This window comes from Salvelinus alpinus, chromosome 29 (genome assembly GCF_045679555.1).
Source record: "Salvelinus alpinus chromosome 29, SLU_Salpinus.1, whole genome shotgun sequence".
In the NCBI taxonomy this organism is placed as follows: domain Eukaryota; kingdom Metazoa; phylum Chordata; class Actinopteri; order Salmoniformes; family Salmonidae; genus Salvelinus; species Salvelinus alpinus.
The window spans coordinates 15,395,341-15,411,895 of record NC_092114.1 but is presented as its reverse complement, the minus strand read 5'-3'; the positions used below and the strand labels follow the sequence as shown (position 1 = coordinate 15,411,895).

The window sequence follows — 16,555 nt, the reverse complement described above, 5'->3', positions numbered from 1 at the left end:
GGAAAAAATGGGGCGGGGAGGGGGACACCAAGCCTCAAATTGACATGTCATGACAAGGCAGAAGGACCGGTTTGTCTAAAGCAACAGTATTTGACTGGTTCACGCTGCACCACAGATAATATGATGACGTTATCCGGCGTAAATGGAGCAACAGCTTGAGCTAGCTAGCTATATGTACCTGCAAATTCAGCGAACTAGCAGCTAGCTAACCTTAGCTAGTTAGCCTGCCAAGGAAAGCAATGGCTTGATTACAGCATTTAGCTAGCAAATAACAGATATCTAGCTGCTAGTTTAGATAGGAATAGGTGCTGATTGCAAACGTGGATTTCCAACATGTGGTGCACATAGCACGTATTTTAACATTTATACGACTTTTATGCATTTACATTTAATCTTTTGTCGAGCAAACCCCCAAACACAGCGGGCCACAAATGGAACCAGGGAGTTCGCGTGAAAGTCCATCCGGCTCTGGGGGTCCCGAAGTGGCGGGCCTACGTGAGGAGACCCCCGGCGAAGAGGCTGAGGATGGGGACAACTGCATCCTGAAAGGAGGAGGAGATGGAGGCAACGAAAACACTCTGGACAAGATGAAAACAGAACGTAAGGATGACGCTGTTACTGGGAAAAATATTGAGGATGCCGATGAAGGCAAATATGAAGAGGAATTGGACCCTAGAATTCAGGTACGTTTTATTTTTATTTTTTTATTGAAAGTGTCCTTTAGACAGACAGTACAGCAGCCTGTACAGTATCTGACTTGTTTTATTGCAAATCCATGCTTCATACTGGTTACATGTACTGTAGGCTGCTTGACAAGTGCATACTCATCCCAGTCAATATAGCTAAATTAATAACCATAGGGAAACTAAATGTCAGTATGGCAGATGCTTGCATTATTTAGCCTAGTTATGCAACTTAAAGCCCACATCTGCATTGCAAATTAATTCCACAATTTCACAGGGATTCCTTTCATGCTTATTGTAATTCAATTTATGCCCAGGCTAAGCCAAATATGAAACCTTTTCCTAATCTCTTATTGTGATGAAGACCAGGGCCAATACTAAACCTCTTCCTATTCTCGCTCTCCCTCCCTCCCACTCTTTCTCACTCTCTCTCTTTACAGTTAATTCAATTTCAATTTAAGGGGCTTTATTGGCATGGGAAACGTGTTTACATTGCCAAAGCAAATGAAATAGATAATAAACAAAAGTGAAATAAACAATACAAAATGAACAGTAAACATTACGCTCACAAAAGAATAAAGATATTTCAAATGTCATGTCTATATGCCGTGTTGTAATGCTCTCTCTCTCTCAGGAGGAGCTAGAGCACCTGAATCAGGCCAGTGATGAGATCAACAAGCTGGAACTGCAACTGGATGTGAGTGAGCTCTTTGTCACCTAGCCTGGTCTCCCAGAATCAAATGTAATGTGTCCCGAGAGACTAGGCCTATTTGTCCCAGAACAAAGTGTTTGTACCAGCCACACTACCCAACACGGTGTCTGTTTGACTGACCGGCCTGTATGTCCCAGAACAGCGTTTGTACCAGCCACACTACCCAACACGGTGTCTGTTTGACAGATCGGCCTGTATGTCCCAGAACAGTGTTTGTACCAGCCACACTACCCAACACGGTGTCTGACTGATCGGCCTGTATGTCCCAGAACAGTGTTTGTACCAGCCACACTACCCAACACGGTGTCTGACTGATCGGCCTGTATGTCCCAGAACAGTGTTTGTACCAGCCACACTACCCAACACGGTGTCTGTTTGACTGAGGCCTAAATGCTAGCGCTACACTTTGTTTTCTTTTGGTGCGTAGCCTACCCGCTGTTCGTTGGTGTTGACATAGAGAATGTTGTGTGCATACTGAGTCAGGCCTCATTTAGCCACAAGGTCCTCCTCAACATACTGTTAATTCACTGAGGTCAGAGAGGCGGTGTGGAGGAGATGACTTTCTTCCCTTGTGTCAAAGTCTATCGCAAAGAGCTCTATTGAGGATGTTATTAGTGTGATATAATTTAATGGTAGCATATCATTTACAGTACTGAGCGATGAGGTTAACTGTTGAATGTCTCTCTCCTTCAGGATGCTAGGTCCAGCTACAGGAGGATCCTCACTGACTCAGCCAGGAAGCTCAATGCTCAGGGCTCCCAGCTAGGTACCTGTATCGAGAAGGCCAGGCCCTACTACGAAGCCCGCAGACTAACCAAAGAGGTTGGTGTGTTTCTGGGGGGGGTTGTGTGTCGGGCTGAATTTTAATATTATCTTTTGGTATGACAAAATATCAATTTAGTCAGCCAGCTTCTGTCAACCTACATTTACAAATCTTTTTCCACACGCATAAATGTGTAAAAAACATTTTCCTTAAGATGCTAATATGAATTTAACCTCCTAAATTGTTATTTTGGGCGTAATACAAGGGAGCCGCCTAATAAATCATCCTTATTGATTACATAAAACATTTAACCCTTGGTGAAACCTGGCATGCGTGACAGTCATGTTTAATCAGCGTTGTGAAGGGTAATTCCAAACTGTAATAGAACTAATGGAAATTGTTATGATAACCGTTAGGGATCTAATTTGAAAACCAATTAAGCAAATAATGGATTGGAAATTTGACCTGGTTAGCCACAACCAACCTCACGGCCAATGCTATGAAAATGTAGATGAGAAGAGTAGAAAGAAGCTGGGCGGTCTAATTTCCTAGAGTTAGACAGTACCAGTCAAAAGTTTGGACACACCTACTCATTCAAGGGTTTTTCTTTATTTTTTACTATTTTCTACATTGTAGAATAATAGTGAAGACACCAAAACGATGAAATAACACATATGGAATCATGTAGTAACCAAAAAAGTGTTAAACAAAAAAAATTAAATATTTTGATATATTTGTAGCCACCCTTGGCCTTGATGACAGCTTTGCACACTCTTGGGATTCTCTCAACCAGCTTCAATTAACAGGTGTGCCTTGTAATAAAAATAAATAAAAAAAGTGGATTTTTTTCCCTTAATTCCTTTGAGCCAATCAGTTCTGTTGTGACAAGGTAGATAGTATGCAGAAGATAGCCCTATTTGGTAAAAGACCAAGTCCATATTATGGCAAGAAACGACATTCCATCATGACTTTAAGACATAAAGGTCAGTCAATCCGGAAAATGTCAATAACTTTGAAAGTTTCTTCAAGTGTAGTCGCAAAAACCATCAAGTGCTGTGATGAAACTGGCTCTCATGAGGACCGCCACAGGAAAGGAAGACCCAGAGTTACCTCTGCTGCAGAGGATACGTTCATTAGAGTTACCAGCCCAAATAAATGCTGCAAAGAAACCACTACTAAAGGACACCAATAAGAAGAAGAGACTTGCTTGGGCCAAGAAACACGAGCAATGGACATTTGACTGGTGGAAATCTGTCCTTTGGTCTGATGAGTCAAAATTTGAGATTTTTGGTTCCATCCTCCCTGTCTTTGTGAGACGCAGAGTAGGTGAATGGATGATCTCCGCATATGTGGTTCCCACCGTGAAGCATGGAGGAGGAGGTTTGATGGTGTGGGGGTGCTTTGCTGGTGACACTGTTGGTGATTTATTTAGAATTCAAGAAACACTTAACCAGCATGGCTACCACAGCATTCTGCAGCGATACGCCATCTCATCATGTTTAGGCTTGGTGGGACTATCATTTGTTTTTCAACAGGACAATGGCCCAACACACCTCCAGGCTGTGTCAGGGCAATTTGACCAAGAAGGAGAGTGATGGAGTGCTGCATCAGATGACCTGGCCACCACAATCACCCGACCTCAACCCAATTGAGATGGTTTGGGATGAGTTGGACCGCAGAGAGAAGGAAAAGCAGCCAACAAGCGCTCAGCATATGTGGGAACTCCTTCAAGACTGTTGGAAAAGCATTCCAGGTAAAGCTGGTTGAGAGAATGGCGAGAGTGTGCAAAGCTGTCATTAAAACAAAAGGGTGGCTACAAATATATCAAAATATATTTTTATTTGTTTAACACTTTTTTGGTTACTACATGGTTCCATATGTGTTATTTCATCGTTTTGATGTCTTCACTATTATTCTACAATGTAAAAAATAAAGAAAAACCCTTGAATGAGTAGTAGGTATGTCCAAACTTATGACTGGTACTGTAGGTGTTACGTACAGTTGAAGTCGGAAGTTTACATACACCTTAACCAAATACATTTAAACTCAGTTTTTCACAGTTCCTGACATTTTATCCTAGTAGAAATTCCCTGTCTTAGGTCAGTTAGGATCACCACTTCATTTTAAGAATGTGAAATGTCAGAATAATAGTAGAGATATAATAATTATTTCAGCTTTTATTTCTTTCATCACATAACCAGTGGGTCAGAAGTTTACATACACTCAATTAGTATTCGTTAGCATTGCCTTTAAATTGTTTAACTTGGGTATTCCACAAGCTTCCAACAATAAGTTGGGTGAATTTTGGCCCATTCCTCCTGACAGAGCTGGTGTAACTGAGTCAGGTTTGTAGGCCTCCTTGCTCGCACACGATTTTTCAGTTCTGCCACACATTTTCTATAGGATTGAGCTCAGGGCTTTGTGATGGCCACTCCAATACCTTGACTTTGTTGTTCTTAAGCCATTTTGCCACAACCTTGGAAGTATGCTTGGAGTCATTGTCCATTTGGAAGACCCATTTGCGACCAAGCTTTAACTTCCTGACTGATGTCTTGAGATGTTGCTTCAATATATCCACCTATTTTCCTGCCTCATGATGCCACCTATTTTGTGAAGTGCACCAGTCCCTCCTGCAGCAAAGCACCCCACAACATGATGCTGCCACCCCCGTGCTTCACGGTTTGGGATGGTGTTCTTCGGGAAGCAAGCCTCCCCCTTTTTCCTCCAAACATAATGATGGTCATTATGGCCAAACTGTTCTATTTTTGTTTCATCAGACCAGAGGACATTTCTCCAAAAAGTACCATCTTTGTCCCCATGTGCAGTTGCAAACCGTAGTCTGGCTTTTTTATGGCGGTTTTGGAGCAGTGGCTTCTGCCTTGCTGAGCGCCATTTCAGGTTATGACGATATAGGACTCGTTTTTACTGTGAATATATATACTTTTGCACCTGTTTCCTCCAGCATCTTCACAAGGTCCTTTGCTGCTGTTCTGGGATTGAGTTGCACTTTTCGCACCAAAGTACGTTCCTCTCTAGGAGACAGAATGCGTCTCTTTCCTGAGCGGTATGACGTGCTGCGTGGTCCCATGGTGTTTATACTTGCGTACTATTGTTTGTACAGATGAACGTGGTACCTTCAGGCATTTGGAAATTGCTTGTAGAGGTCTACAATTTTTTTTCTGAGGTCTTGGCTGATTTCTTTTGATTTTCCCATGATGTCAAGCAAAGAGCGCACTGTGTTTGAAGGTAGGCCTTGAAATACATCCACAGGTACACCTCCAATTGACTCAAATTGTGTCAATTAGCCTATCAGAAGCTTTTAAAGCCATGACATTTTCTGGAATTTTCCAAGCTGTTTAAAGTCACAGTCAACTTAGTGTATGTAAACTTCTGACCCACTTGAATTGTGATACAGTCAATTGTAAGTGAAATTATCTGTCTGTAAACAATTGTTGGAAAAATTACTTGTCATGCACAAAGTAGATGTCCTAACCGACTTGCCAAAACTATAGTTTGTTAACAAGATATTTGTGGAGTGGTTGAAAAACGAGTTTCAATGACTCCAACCTAAGTGTATGTAAACTTCCTACTTCAACTGTACGTGGATGTCTATTCAGGAGACAACTAAGCACCTTTTTGTGATTTTATTATTCTGTCCATAACACAGTTGCTCGGTTTGCCTGCCACACGTCTGACTGCTATTGAGCGAGACTGACCGTCAAGGGAACCGTGTCACAAAGATGATAACGGGTGCTCAAAGTGAAGCTGTCATCAATCTTCACCTGACAACCATAGACTTTGTTCAACCTTGTGCGTCCATCCGGGCCCCGCCCCCTCCTGCTGCTACAGCCTATCTCAGGAGACTGCTCTATCCTGCCCTGTGATTCTGAGTCACCTTGGCTGTGTCCCAAATGGTACCCTGGTTCTGGTCAAAAGTAGTGTACTATATAGGGAATAGGGTGCCATTTCGGACGCAAACTTTGTCTCTAAGTGCCTCTCCTCTTCTCCCTAAACCAACATGGACAATTCTTCCCCCTCTCTGGCTTTGACATAATTCACCAACTAGCATGACTAGAATACGATCAGGATCAGCTATTTTGCTTCACTTCACTATGATTTGTAGCTGTTGCTGTCATCTTCTTGTTTTATAGCTGGTGATGGGGAGACTTCCTGTTTTCCTCAGTGTCCCCTCCACCGTCTAGCTCCTGATTTTAGAGGCTAATCCTGACTTCCATTTTAAATCAGATTTACACTTAGTCATGGATAGATGTCGATGGGAATTACATTTGAACTTTACCGTAAGTAAGAAATCGCCCCTTAGTAATTGGTTCGTCGTATGATTGATTGTCGTGTCTCTGTTATGAAACTATTTATGGGTTGTGTGGTCTCTTCACACTGAACTATGATTGGTTGTGTTGTTCTTTACTGAACTGTGATTGGTTGTTGTTTTCATAGGCCCAGCAGGAGACGCAGAAGGCAGCGTTGCGGTACGAGAGAGCCGTCTCCATGCATACGGCTGCCAGAGAGATGGTGTACGTGGCAGAGCAGGGGCTCCTGGCAGACAGGAACACTCTGGACCCCACCTGGCAGGAGATGCTCAACCACGCCACCTCCAAGGTACAGACAGAGGGAGGGAGAGATGAGGGAGAGGAGGGGGTTCTCCAAGGCACAGGGAGAGGACAGGGGAGAGGAGGGGGTTCTCCAAGGCACAGGGAGAGGACAGGTCGTAGCTATGGTAGACCAGGACCAGACCAGGTGTCAGAGTAGGAGTGCTGATCTCTGAGACACTTTATGAATAGAGGCCCAGGGATATTCAACTCTGGTTCTGGAGGGCCAAAACACTTCTGGTTTGAATTTTCTCCTTCTAATCAGGGACTCATTCAGATGTGGTACAGCAGGTGAGTGGTTAACTACCAGGTAGAAAATAAAACCAGTAGTAGCTTAACCCACCAGTCCTGGAGTTGATTATCTCTGCACTAGACAATGACCCAGTCCTGGAGTTGATTATCTCTGCACTAGACAGTGACCCAGTCCTGGAGTTGATTATCTCTGCACTAGACAAAATGACCCAGTCCTGGAGTTGATTATCTCTGCACTAGACAATCACTAGCCTGCTAGTGGCTTAATCTATATCTGTAGTAGACAGTGAATCATGGTGGAGTGGTCCTGTGAGAACTATCAATCTCTTCACCCACAAGATTGTACTTGAATAAGGTCCAATGGAAATGTGAAAGCATTAAGCCTCATCAGTCTGGAGTGGAGGTTTAAGGCTACATCCCAAATGGCTCCCTATTCCCTACACAGTACACTACTTTTGACCAGGGCCCATTGGGTAGTAGTGCACTATATAGGGAATAGAGCACCATTTGGGTCAGTGTCAGATGGCCACATCAGCTATTTATTATGTAGCCTGAGACGGCCAAGCGTGGCGCAGGGAGACGGGCACTCTCTGTGCTTAATCAACGATAATTAATTGGAGGTTGGACGTCCTCATTCTCATTGCAATGGAGCTTCGTTGTTCTATTCTGCTATGGACTCAAGTGAGCCACAGTGCACTTAACATGTACATGTGAGATTGAAGAGAGGGGGACCCAGGTATTATCATCACCAAGCGTCAACCTAACAGTTGGTCGTGACGTTGATAGCTTAATGCTGCTCTGTTCAGAGGGTGGTCGTGAGTGATACAGGGCCTTCGTATTCACACGCCTTGCCTTTTAACACATTACAGCCTTATTCTAAAAATTGAGAAAATGTACAATTTTCTTCATCAATCTAAACACAATACCCCATAATGACAAAGCAAAAAACAGTTTTTTAGAATGTTTGCAAATAAAATAAACAGATAGCTTATTGACATAAGTATTCAGACCCTTTGCTATGAGACTCGAAATTGAGCTCAGGTGCATCCTGTTTACATTGATCATCCTTGAGATGTTTCTACAACTTGATTGGAGTCCACCTGTGGTAAATTCAATTGATTGGACATGATTTGGAAAGGCACACACCTGTCTATATAAGGTCCCACAGTTAACCGTGCATGTCAGAGCAAAAACCAAGCCATGAGGTCGAAGGAATTGTCCGTAGAGCTCCGAGACAGGATTGTGTCAAGGCACAGATCTGGGGAAGGGTACCAAAACATTTCTGCAGCATTGAAGGTCCCCAAGAGCACAGTGGCCTCCATCATACTTAAATGGAAGAAGTTTGGAACCACCAAGACTCTTCCTAGAGCTGGCTGCCTGGCCAAACTGAGCAATCGGGGGAGAAGGGTCTTGGTCAGGGCCAAGAACCCGATGGTCACTCTGACAGGGCTCCAGAGTTCCTCTGTGGAGATGGGAGAACCTTCCAGAAGGACAACCATCTCTGCAGCACTCCACCAATCAGGCCTTTATGGTAGAGTGGCCAGACGGAAGCCACTCCTCAGTAAAAGGCACATGACAGCCCGCTTGGAGTTTGCCAAAAGGCACCTAAAGGACTCTCAGACAATGAGAAACAAGATTCTCAGGTCTGATGAAACCAAGATTGAACGTCACATCTGGAGGAAACCTGGCACCATCCCTACAGTGAAGCATGGTGGTGGCAGCATCATGCTGTGGGGATATTTTTCAGCGGCAGGGACTAGTCAGGATCGAGGGAAAGATGAACGGAGCAAAGTACAGAGAGATCCTTGATGAAACCTTCACCTTCCAACAGGATAACGACCCTAAGCACACAGCCAAGACAACACAGGAGTGGCTTTGGGACAAGTCTCTGAATGTCCTTGAGTGGCCTAGCCAGAGCCCGGACTTGAACCCGCTGTGCAGCGACGCTCCCCATCCAACCTGACAGAGCTTGAGAGGATCTGCAGAGAAGAATGGGGGAAACTCCCCAAATACAGGCGTGCCAAGATTGTAGCGTCATACTCAAGAAGACTCGAGGCTGTAATCGCTGCCAAAGGTGCTTCAACAAAGTACTGAGTAAAGGGTCTGAATACTTATGTAACTGTGATAATTCAGAATATTTCAAAAAAACTGTTTTTGCTTTGTCATTATGGGTTATTGTGATGTCATTATGGGGTATTGTGTGTAAATTGATGAGGCGGGGGAAAAAAACTATTTAATCCATTTTAGAATAAGGCTGTAACATAACAAAATGTGGAAAAAGTCAAGGGGTCTGAATACTTTCCGAAGGCACCGTATGTGTGAGGTAAAATAAAGTATCCTACTCTTGGTCGATTTTTCTCCTTGTAAAAGTGCCAGTGTGTTGATTCTGGTGATCGATGTGGAGAGAGGCACCTACAGAGCGAGGCTGGCTCAGGGCGGCTTGATGTCCAAGGTCATGACCGACGGGCTGCTGAGTGTGTGTGCGTGTGTTTCCCAGGTGAACGAGGCAGAGGAGGAGCGGCTGCGGAGTGAGAGGGAGCACCAGCGGGTCACTCAGCTGTGCCAGGAGGCAGAGCAACGTGTCCAGACGCTCCAGAAATCCCTGAAGAGGGTCATCGTCAAGTCAAAACCTTACTTTGAGCTCAAGGCTCAGTTCAACCACATACTAGAGGTGAGTAGCCTTGTCCCAACCAGAATGGCCCATAGACCAGGAGTCTATATCTAAATAAATTCAAGAACTAAGTCCACTATTAGCTACGGTGTCCCTCAAGGTTCAGTGCTATAACCGTTCACCGTCCTGATGGACATGATCCCGCTTGGCCAGATCTGCCATGTTTTCAGCAACACGTGGCCTGCTTACATTGGACACGTACGCGTAACATTTGCACAGCGTGAGACGCTCCCATTGATTTCAATGACCAGGGCATAAGCAGCTTACTGTCTGTGTTTCTTTTTCTGACAGGAGCACAAGGCGAATGTGGTGCAGCTGGAAGAACGTGTCGCAAAGGTGAAGATGCGCTACTCCGTCGCCCTGCGCAACCTGGAGCAAATCAGCGAGCAGATCCATGCTCAGAGGGGGCGTGTCCAAGCCACCAGGGCCCACCCCGTAGCCTGCGGTGGGCGGAGCTCCCCGGTGGGGGCGGAGGCTGAGGTCAAAGCTGCGGTCGGGGTTCAGGTTGGAGGAGCCTGTGGCGGAGGAGGAGGCTTGGATGAGAAGGACTGGGCTGATGGAGAGAAGACCAGGCAGTGGGTGGAGAGACACAGAGAGCAGGGCTGGGGTCACAGGGAGAGAAACAGAGAGCAGGGCTGGGGTCACAGGGAGAGGGGGGAGGCAGGGTCAGACTCCATGTCTGACATTAGCCTCCAGACCATCGCCTCAGACCTGGGGAAGTGTGACTCGGTGGGGCACCTGGGGGATCTGAGTGACGTGAGCAGCCTGATGGGAGAGGACTGGGAGAGGGAGAGGTCCTTGATAGCTGAGAACAGAGACGGGAACCCCAGGGCAGAGGAGAGAGTTGTGAGGGACGTTGTCATCCCCACTCCAAGGCAGGATAGATTGGAGGAGGTGAGGGGGGCGATAGGGAGAGAGAGACAGGAGAGCTTTGTCAAGCAGCACCACAGAAGTGTGAGTTTGTGAGTCCAGAAGAATAGAATGGACCGGTGAGTGATGATGAGGGATCAAATAAAGGAATGAAATCAGAAGGTCAAGATCAAAGAAAAGACGTGGAGATTGTAGAAGTTCTTTGTGGTATTGACACTGAGTCTGAGTCCCAAATGGCTCCCTATATAGTGCACTACATTTGACCAGAGCCCCCATAGGTAATAGGGTGTCATTTGTGACACTGCCTGCATCCTTGTGACACTGCCTGCATCCTTGTGACACTGCCTGCATCCTTGTGACCCTGCCTGCATCCTTGTGACCCTGCCTGCATCCTTGTGACCCTGCCTGCATCCTTGTGACACTGCCTGCATCCTTGTGACACTGCCTGCATCCTTGTGACACAGCAGAGGGGAGTAGCAGGGAGGAGGGTGGCTGGTGCATCATGAATAACAACGTGAGACAGACTGTGTGCGCGCGAGAGAGAGACGAGGAAGTGTTAGGTGATTCACTAGGTCCCTGTGGGAATTGTAGTTCTCTCACTCTGATCTGTCTATTGTTCAACACAGTAACGATATCGGTGACCTGAGAATGCCAACGCATGACAAATCCACTGAGGCCAAGCTAGTCTAAACACAGTGCTGAATGTAGATGCAGAGACAACATAACTTAGGGCATACACTTACTCTACTGACCGTTTCACATGCGGGAGAAATTTACGCAGCAAAGCTTATTTTATCAATGCTATTTTTAAATTGACTTTAGTCCCTGAATTAATGCCCTTTTCCAAATTGATTGAATTACCACATAATTGTTTTTTTTAGCTCGTCCTTGGTATTAACACAAGGCGTTAATGCAAGCGATACTGCTCTCTCTCCCTCTTGAGTAGAAATACAAAAAAGGAATATGATTATCATATTTTAAACACCTTCGGATAAGAAGTTAATAAAAAAATAAAAAAAACATTTTATTTAGTTTGTAGACCCGTTTTTATTGTTTTTACCCCCAGTAGAATGTTCTGGAAATGTTCCCCAGCAGCTAGAGGGCCAACGACCCCCTCAGACACCAGATTGTAGAGAATGTCTCTGTCACTCGCTTTGACCAAACACTTCCACAGTGTTTCTCTCTGACCTTTTCACAATCCCTGTTTTCTGTCAGGAAGAAATGTTGTCAGCTGGCCTGGGGTCGCGTCCCAATATTGCACCCTATTCCGTATGTAGGGAACTACTTTTGACCAGGGCCCATTTGGGACCTATCCAAGATGTTACACTGCATGGTGGGAAATGGTTCTAATTAACTCCTTTAGTGTTGTATATGCCATAAAGAACAGTTTTTGACGAACATCTAAAATAAAGATTTTAATTTGACTCAAATGTATTTTAAGTGCCTTTGGCCGTCCAAATTGTAACATATTCTGTAAGAGTTTAACGAGCAAAGAACCCCTAATGTCCATGATGACATTTATAGTAGTAATCACGGAATCTCAATTCTAACCATTTATTATTACATTTCTTAACTGTCTTCCTTGAATAGTGAGACTATTTTAATGAAGTCTTGTCATTGTTTTAGATTGAAATACTTTGCCAGTGTTTTACCGTAGTTAACACTGTTGAAACATTAACTTGCATTTGGTTTCTGGGTATTTTATTAGGATCCCCATTAGCTGTTGCTAAAGCAGCCACTATTCTTCCTGGGGTCCACACAAAACACGAAACATAAATCAGAAAATCAATAGACAAGAACAGCTCAAGGACAGAACTACATGTTTTTGTTTGTTTTTAACCTATTTAACTAGGCAAGTCAGTTAAGAACAAATTATTATTTTCAATGACGGCCTAGGTACAGTGGGTTAACTGCCTTGTTCAAGAGCAGAACGACAGATTTTTACCTTGTCAGCTCGGGGATTCGATCTAGCAACCTTTCGGTTTCTAGTCCTACACTCTAACCACTAGGCTACCTGTCGCCCCTACGCTCTAACCACTAGGCAACCTGCCGCCCCTACACTCTAACCACTAGGCTACCTGCGGTCCCTACACTCTAACCACTAGGCAACCTGCCGCCCCTACCCTCTAACCGCTAGGCCACCTGCCGCCCCTACGCTCTAACCACTAGGCAACCTGCCGCCCCTACGCTCTAACCACTAGGCAACCTGCCGCCCCTACACTCTAACCACTAGGCAACCTGCCGCCCCTACACTCTAACCACTAGGCTACCTGCGGTCCCTACACTCTAACCACTAGGCTACCTGCGGTCCCTACACTCTAACCACTAGGCTACCTGCCGCCCCCACACTCTAACCACTAAGCTACCTGCGGTCCCTACACTCTAACCACTAGACTACCTGCCGCCCCTACACTCTAACCGCTAGACTACCTGCTGCCCCCACACTCTAACCACTAGGCTACCTGCCGTCCCTACACTCTAACCACTAGACTACCTGCCGTCCCTACACTCTAACCACTAGGCTAACCACTAGACTACCTGCCGTCCCTACACTCTAACCACTATGCTACCTGCGGTCCCTACACTCTAACCACTAGGCTACCTGCGGCCCCTACACTCTAACCACTAGGCTACCTGCGGCCCCTACATACATTTCACCTGCACGTAACACCACTAAGTTATGTTAGTTATTGTCTGCAACACCTGCCTGTTGCAGAGGGAAGCATTATTTTTGGTTGAAGGGTTTCCACTTCCTGGGGTTATTTGACCAGTTAATTCACTTGTTCATTTTGTACCTGTTGACACCTGTCCTTGATTTGATTGATCTCACCATACAGTGACACTACTAGATCACTACACTAGCGAGACAGAGAGCGTGAGGGATGAGAGTGAGGGATGAGAGTGAGGGAAGAAATATATGGTAAAGTAATGGTATTTACTGTTAATGCACATACTTTTAATATTGTTTTGTTCATGCAGACCTGTGCCATTGATTTGAATCTTGACTGTTTTAAAGTTGATTTGCACATGATGACAGTACTTGTGGAGTTTTGTTTTTCCCTTTTCCCACTCCTTCCCTCTTCATCCAACCATCATTGTTCACCCTTGTTACCTGGCTACCCCCCCCCCCCCCCCTTACCTGTTCAACATCACATTTGCTGTTCTGTTTTTCATACTAATTGGTTTATTTAATTACCCGTTATTTTCCCATTCGTTACACACTCAGTTAATCCTTGTAAAACTGCCTATTCTCTTTTTAACCAGTTCAGTACCACCTTAGTTTCTTATCGTTGACTGTTACATTACCTGGTCAATATCATCCTTGTTACCTGGCTGTTCCCTTGTCTTAACCTGGTCAATATCATCCTTGTTACCTGGCTGTTCCCTTGTCTTAACCTGGTCAATACCATCCTTGTTACCTGGCTGTTCCCTTGTCTTAACCTGGTCAATACCATCCTTGTTACCTGGCTGTTCCCTTGTCTTAACCTGGTCAATATCATCCTTGTTACCTGGCTGTTCCCTTGTCTTAACCTGGTCAATACCATCCTTGTTACCTGGCTGTTCCCTTGTCTTAACCTGGCCAATATCATCCTTGTTACCTGGCTGTTCCCTTGTCTTAACCTGGTCAATATCATCCTTGTTACCTGGCTGTTCCCTTGTCTTAACCTGGTCAATATCATCCTTGTTACCTGGCTGTTCCCTTGTCTTAACCTGGTCAATATCATCCTTGTTACCTGGCTGTTCCCTTGTCTTAACCTGGTCAATATCATCCTTGTTACATAGCTGTTCCCTTGTCTTAACCTGGTCAATACCATCCTTGTTACCTGGCTGTTCCCTTGTCTTAACCTGGTCAATACCATCCTTGTTACCTGGCTGTTCCCTTGTCTTAACCTGGTCAATACCATCCTTGTTACCTGGCTGTTCCCTTGTCTTAACCTGGTCAATACCATCCTTGTTACCTGGCTGTTCCCTTGTCTTAACCTGGTCAATACCATCCTTGTTACCTGGCTGTTCCCTTGTCTTAACCTGGTCAATACCATCCTTGTTACCTGGCTGTTCCCTTGTCTTAACCTGGTCAATACCATCCTTGTTACCTGGCTGTTCCCTTGTCTTAACCTGGTCAATACCATCCTTGTTACCTGGCTGTTCCCTTGTCTTAACCTGGTCAATACCATCCTTGTTACCTGGCTGTTCCCTTGTCTTAACCTGGTCAATATCATCCTTGTTACCTGGCTGTTCCCTTGTCTTAACCTGGTCAATACCATCCTTGTTACCTGGCTGTTCCCTTGTCTTAACCTGGTCAATACCATCCTTGTTACCTGGCTGTTCCCTTGTCTTAACCTGGTCAATACCATCCTTGTTACCTGGCTGTTCCCTTGTCTTAACCTGGTCAATACCATCCTTGTTACCTGGCTGTTCCCTTGTCTTAACCTGGTCAATACCATCCTTGTTACATAGCTGTTCCCTTGTCTTAACCTGGTCAATATCATCCTTGTTACCTGGCTGTTCCCTTGTCTTAACCTGGTCAATATTATCCTTGTTACATGGCGGTTCCCTTGTCTTAACCTGGTCAATATCACATTTGCTGCTCTCCACAATGTTCCCACTACCCCTACTCCAATCGCTGATAAATGCTGACTTGGGATCCAGTGGTCAGGTGTCAGTCCCAAATGGCACCCTATTCCCTATATAGTGCACTAGGGCCCATAGAGGCCCTGGTCAAAAGTAGTGCACTATGTAGGGAATAGGGTGTGTGAAGCATTAATGGAAAGTCTTCTCATTTTCCTGCTCCACTTGACACCGTGTTTTATTTGTTCATGTAAATGGGATGCATCCCAAATACAGCTGTACTACATTCCTTACGTAGTGCACTACTTATGGGCCCTTGTCAAAATTAGTACACTATGTAGGGAATAGGGTGCTATTTACAGTGTAGTGGATGTATAATAATAATAATGATGATATGAATGTTAATTTATTAATCATGTACATGGTAATTTATGGAATGTGATGCTATTTCCAACTATTAAACTTTGATTTAACACAATGTTTCGTCTGTAGAGTTTTAGATATGCCTACACTGCTAGAAGGCTTCTGTGAAATGGGTTTGTTCATCTGGGTAAAGTCATATAGCCTTCTGTGGAATGGGTTTGTTCATCTGGGTAAAGCCATATAGCCTTCTGTGGAATGGGTTTGTTCATCTGGGTAAAGTCATATAGCCTTCTGTGGAATGGGTTTGTTCATCTGGGTAAAGTCATATAGCCTTCTGTGGAATGGGTTTGTTCATCTGGGTAAAGTCATATAGCCTTCTGTGGAATGGGGTGTTCATCTGGGTAAAGTCATATAGCCTTCTGTGGAATGGGTTTGTTCATCTGGGTAAAGTCATATAGCCTTCTGTGGAATGGGGTGTTCATCTGGGTAAAGCCATATAGGCTTCTGTGAAATGGGTTTGTTCATCTGGGTAAAGTCATATAGCCTTCTGTGGAATGGGGTGTTCATCTGGGTAAAGTCATATAGCCTTCTGTGGAATGGGTTTGTTCATCTGGGTAAAGTCATATAGCCTTCTGTGAAATGGGTTTGTTCATCTGGGTAAAGCCATATAGCCTTCTGTGGAATGGGTTTGTTCATCTGGGTAAAGTCATATAGAATAGACAAGCTGATGGTCTCTCCCAAAGACTCCATAACTAAAAAAATTTATAAATAAATAAGTTGTTTTAGAATGATTCCAGACTACGGACTATGGCTCAGCTCTTCCTGTGTGCTTGTGATAACCATTGATGGATGAAGTGCATTTTATCATGCCATTGAAATCACAGTAGGAGCCATTCATTTGCAGATCCTTGTGCCCCATTGTCATAAGCAGTTGCCACTGTTGCATTGCATAAGAGTCTTATCAATATTAGTTTTCCATTCTCCAGTACATGTTAACATTTTAATTTCTGTAGAATTGTTACAACCGTCCCTGGAGGCAGAGTTATTGTAGCATGATATGTGCAG

General features: G+C 44.6%; 1 protein-coding gene across 1 annotated transcript; it reads left to right on the top strand.

Moving 5' to 3' along the window:
• The first annotated feature begins 13 nt into the window (after positions 1-13).
• LOC139559108 (SH3 domain-binding protein 5-like) lies at positions 14-15,605 on the top strand. Its single transcript, XM_071374828.1, has 6 exons — positions 14-683; positions 1,318-1,380; positions 2,089-2,217; positions 6,614-6,775; positions 9,515-9,688; positions 9,980-15,605. Exons 1-6 carry the CDS (start codon positions 432-434, stop codon positions 10,652-10,654), a joined length of 1,455 nt encoding a protein of 484 aa, XP_071230929.1. The 5' UTR covers positions 14-431; the 3' UTR covers positions 10,655-15,605.
• Positions 15,606-16,555: the final 950 nt, after the last annotated feature.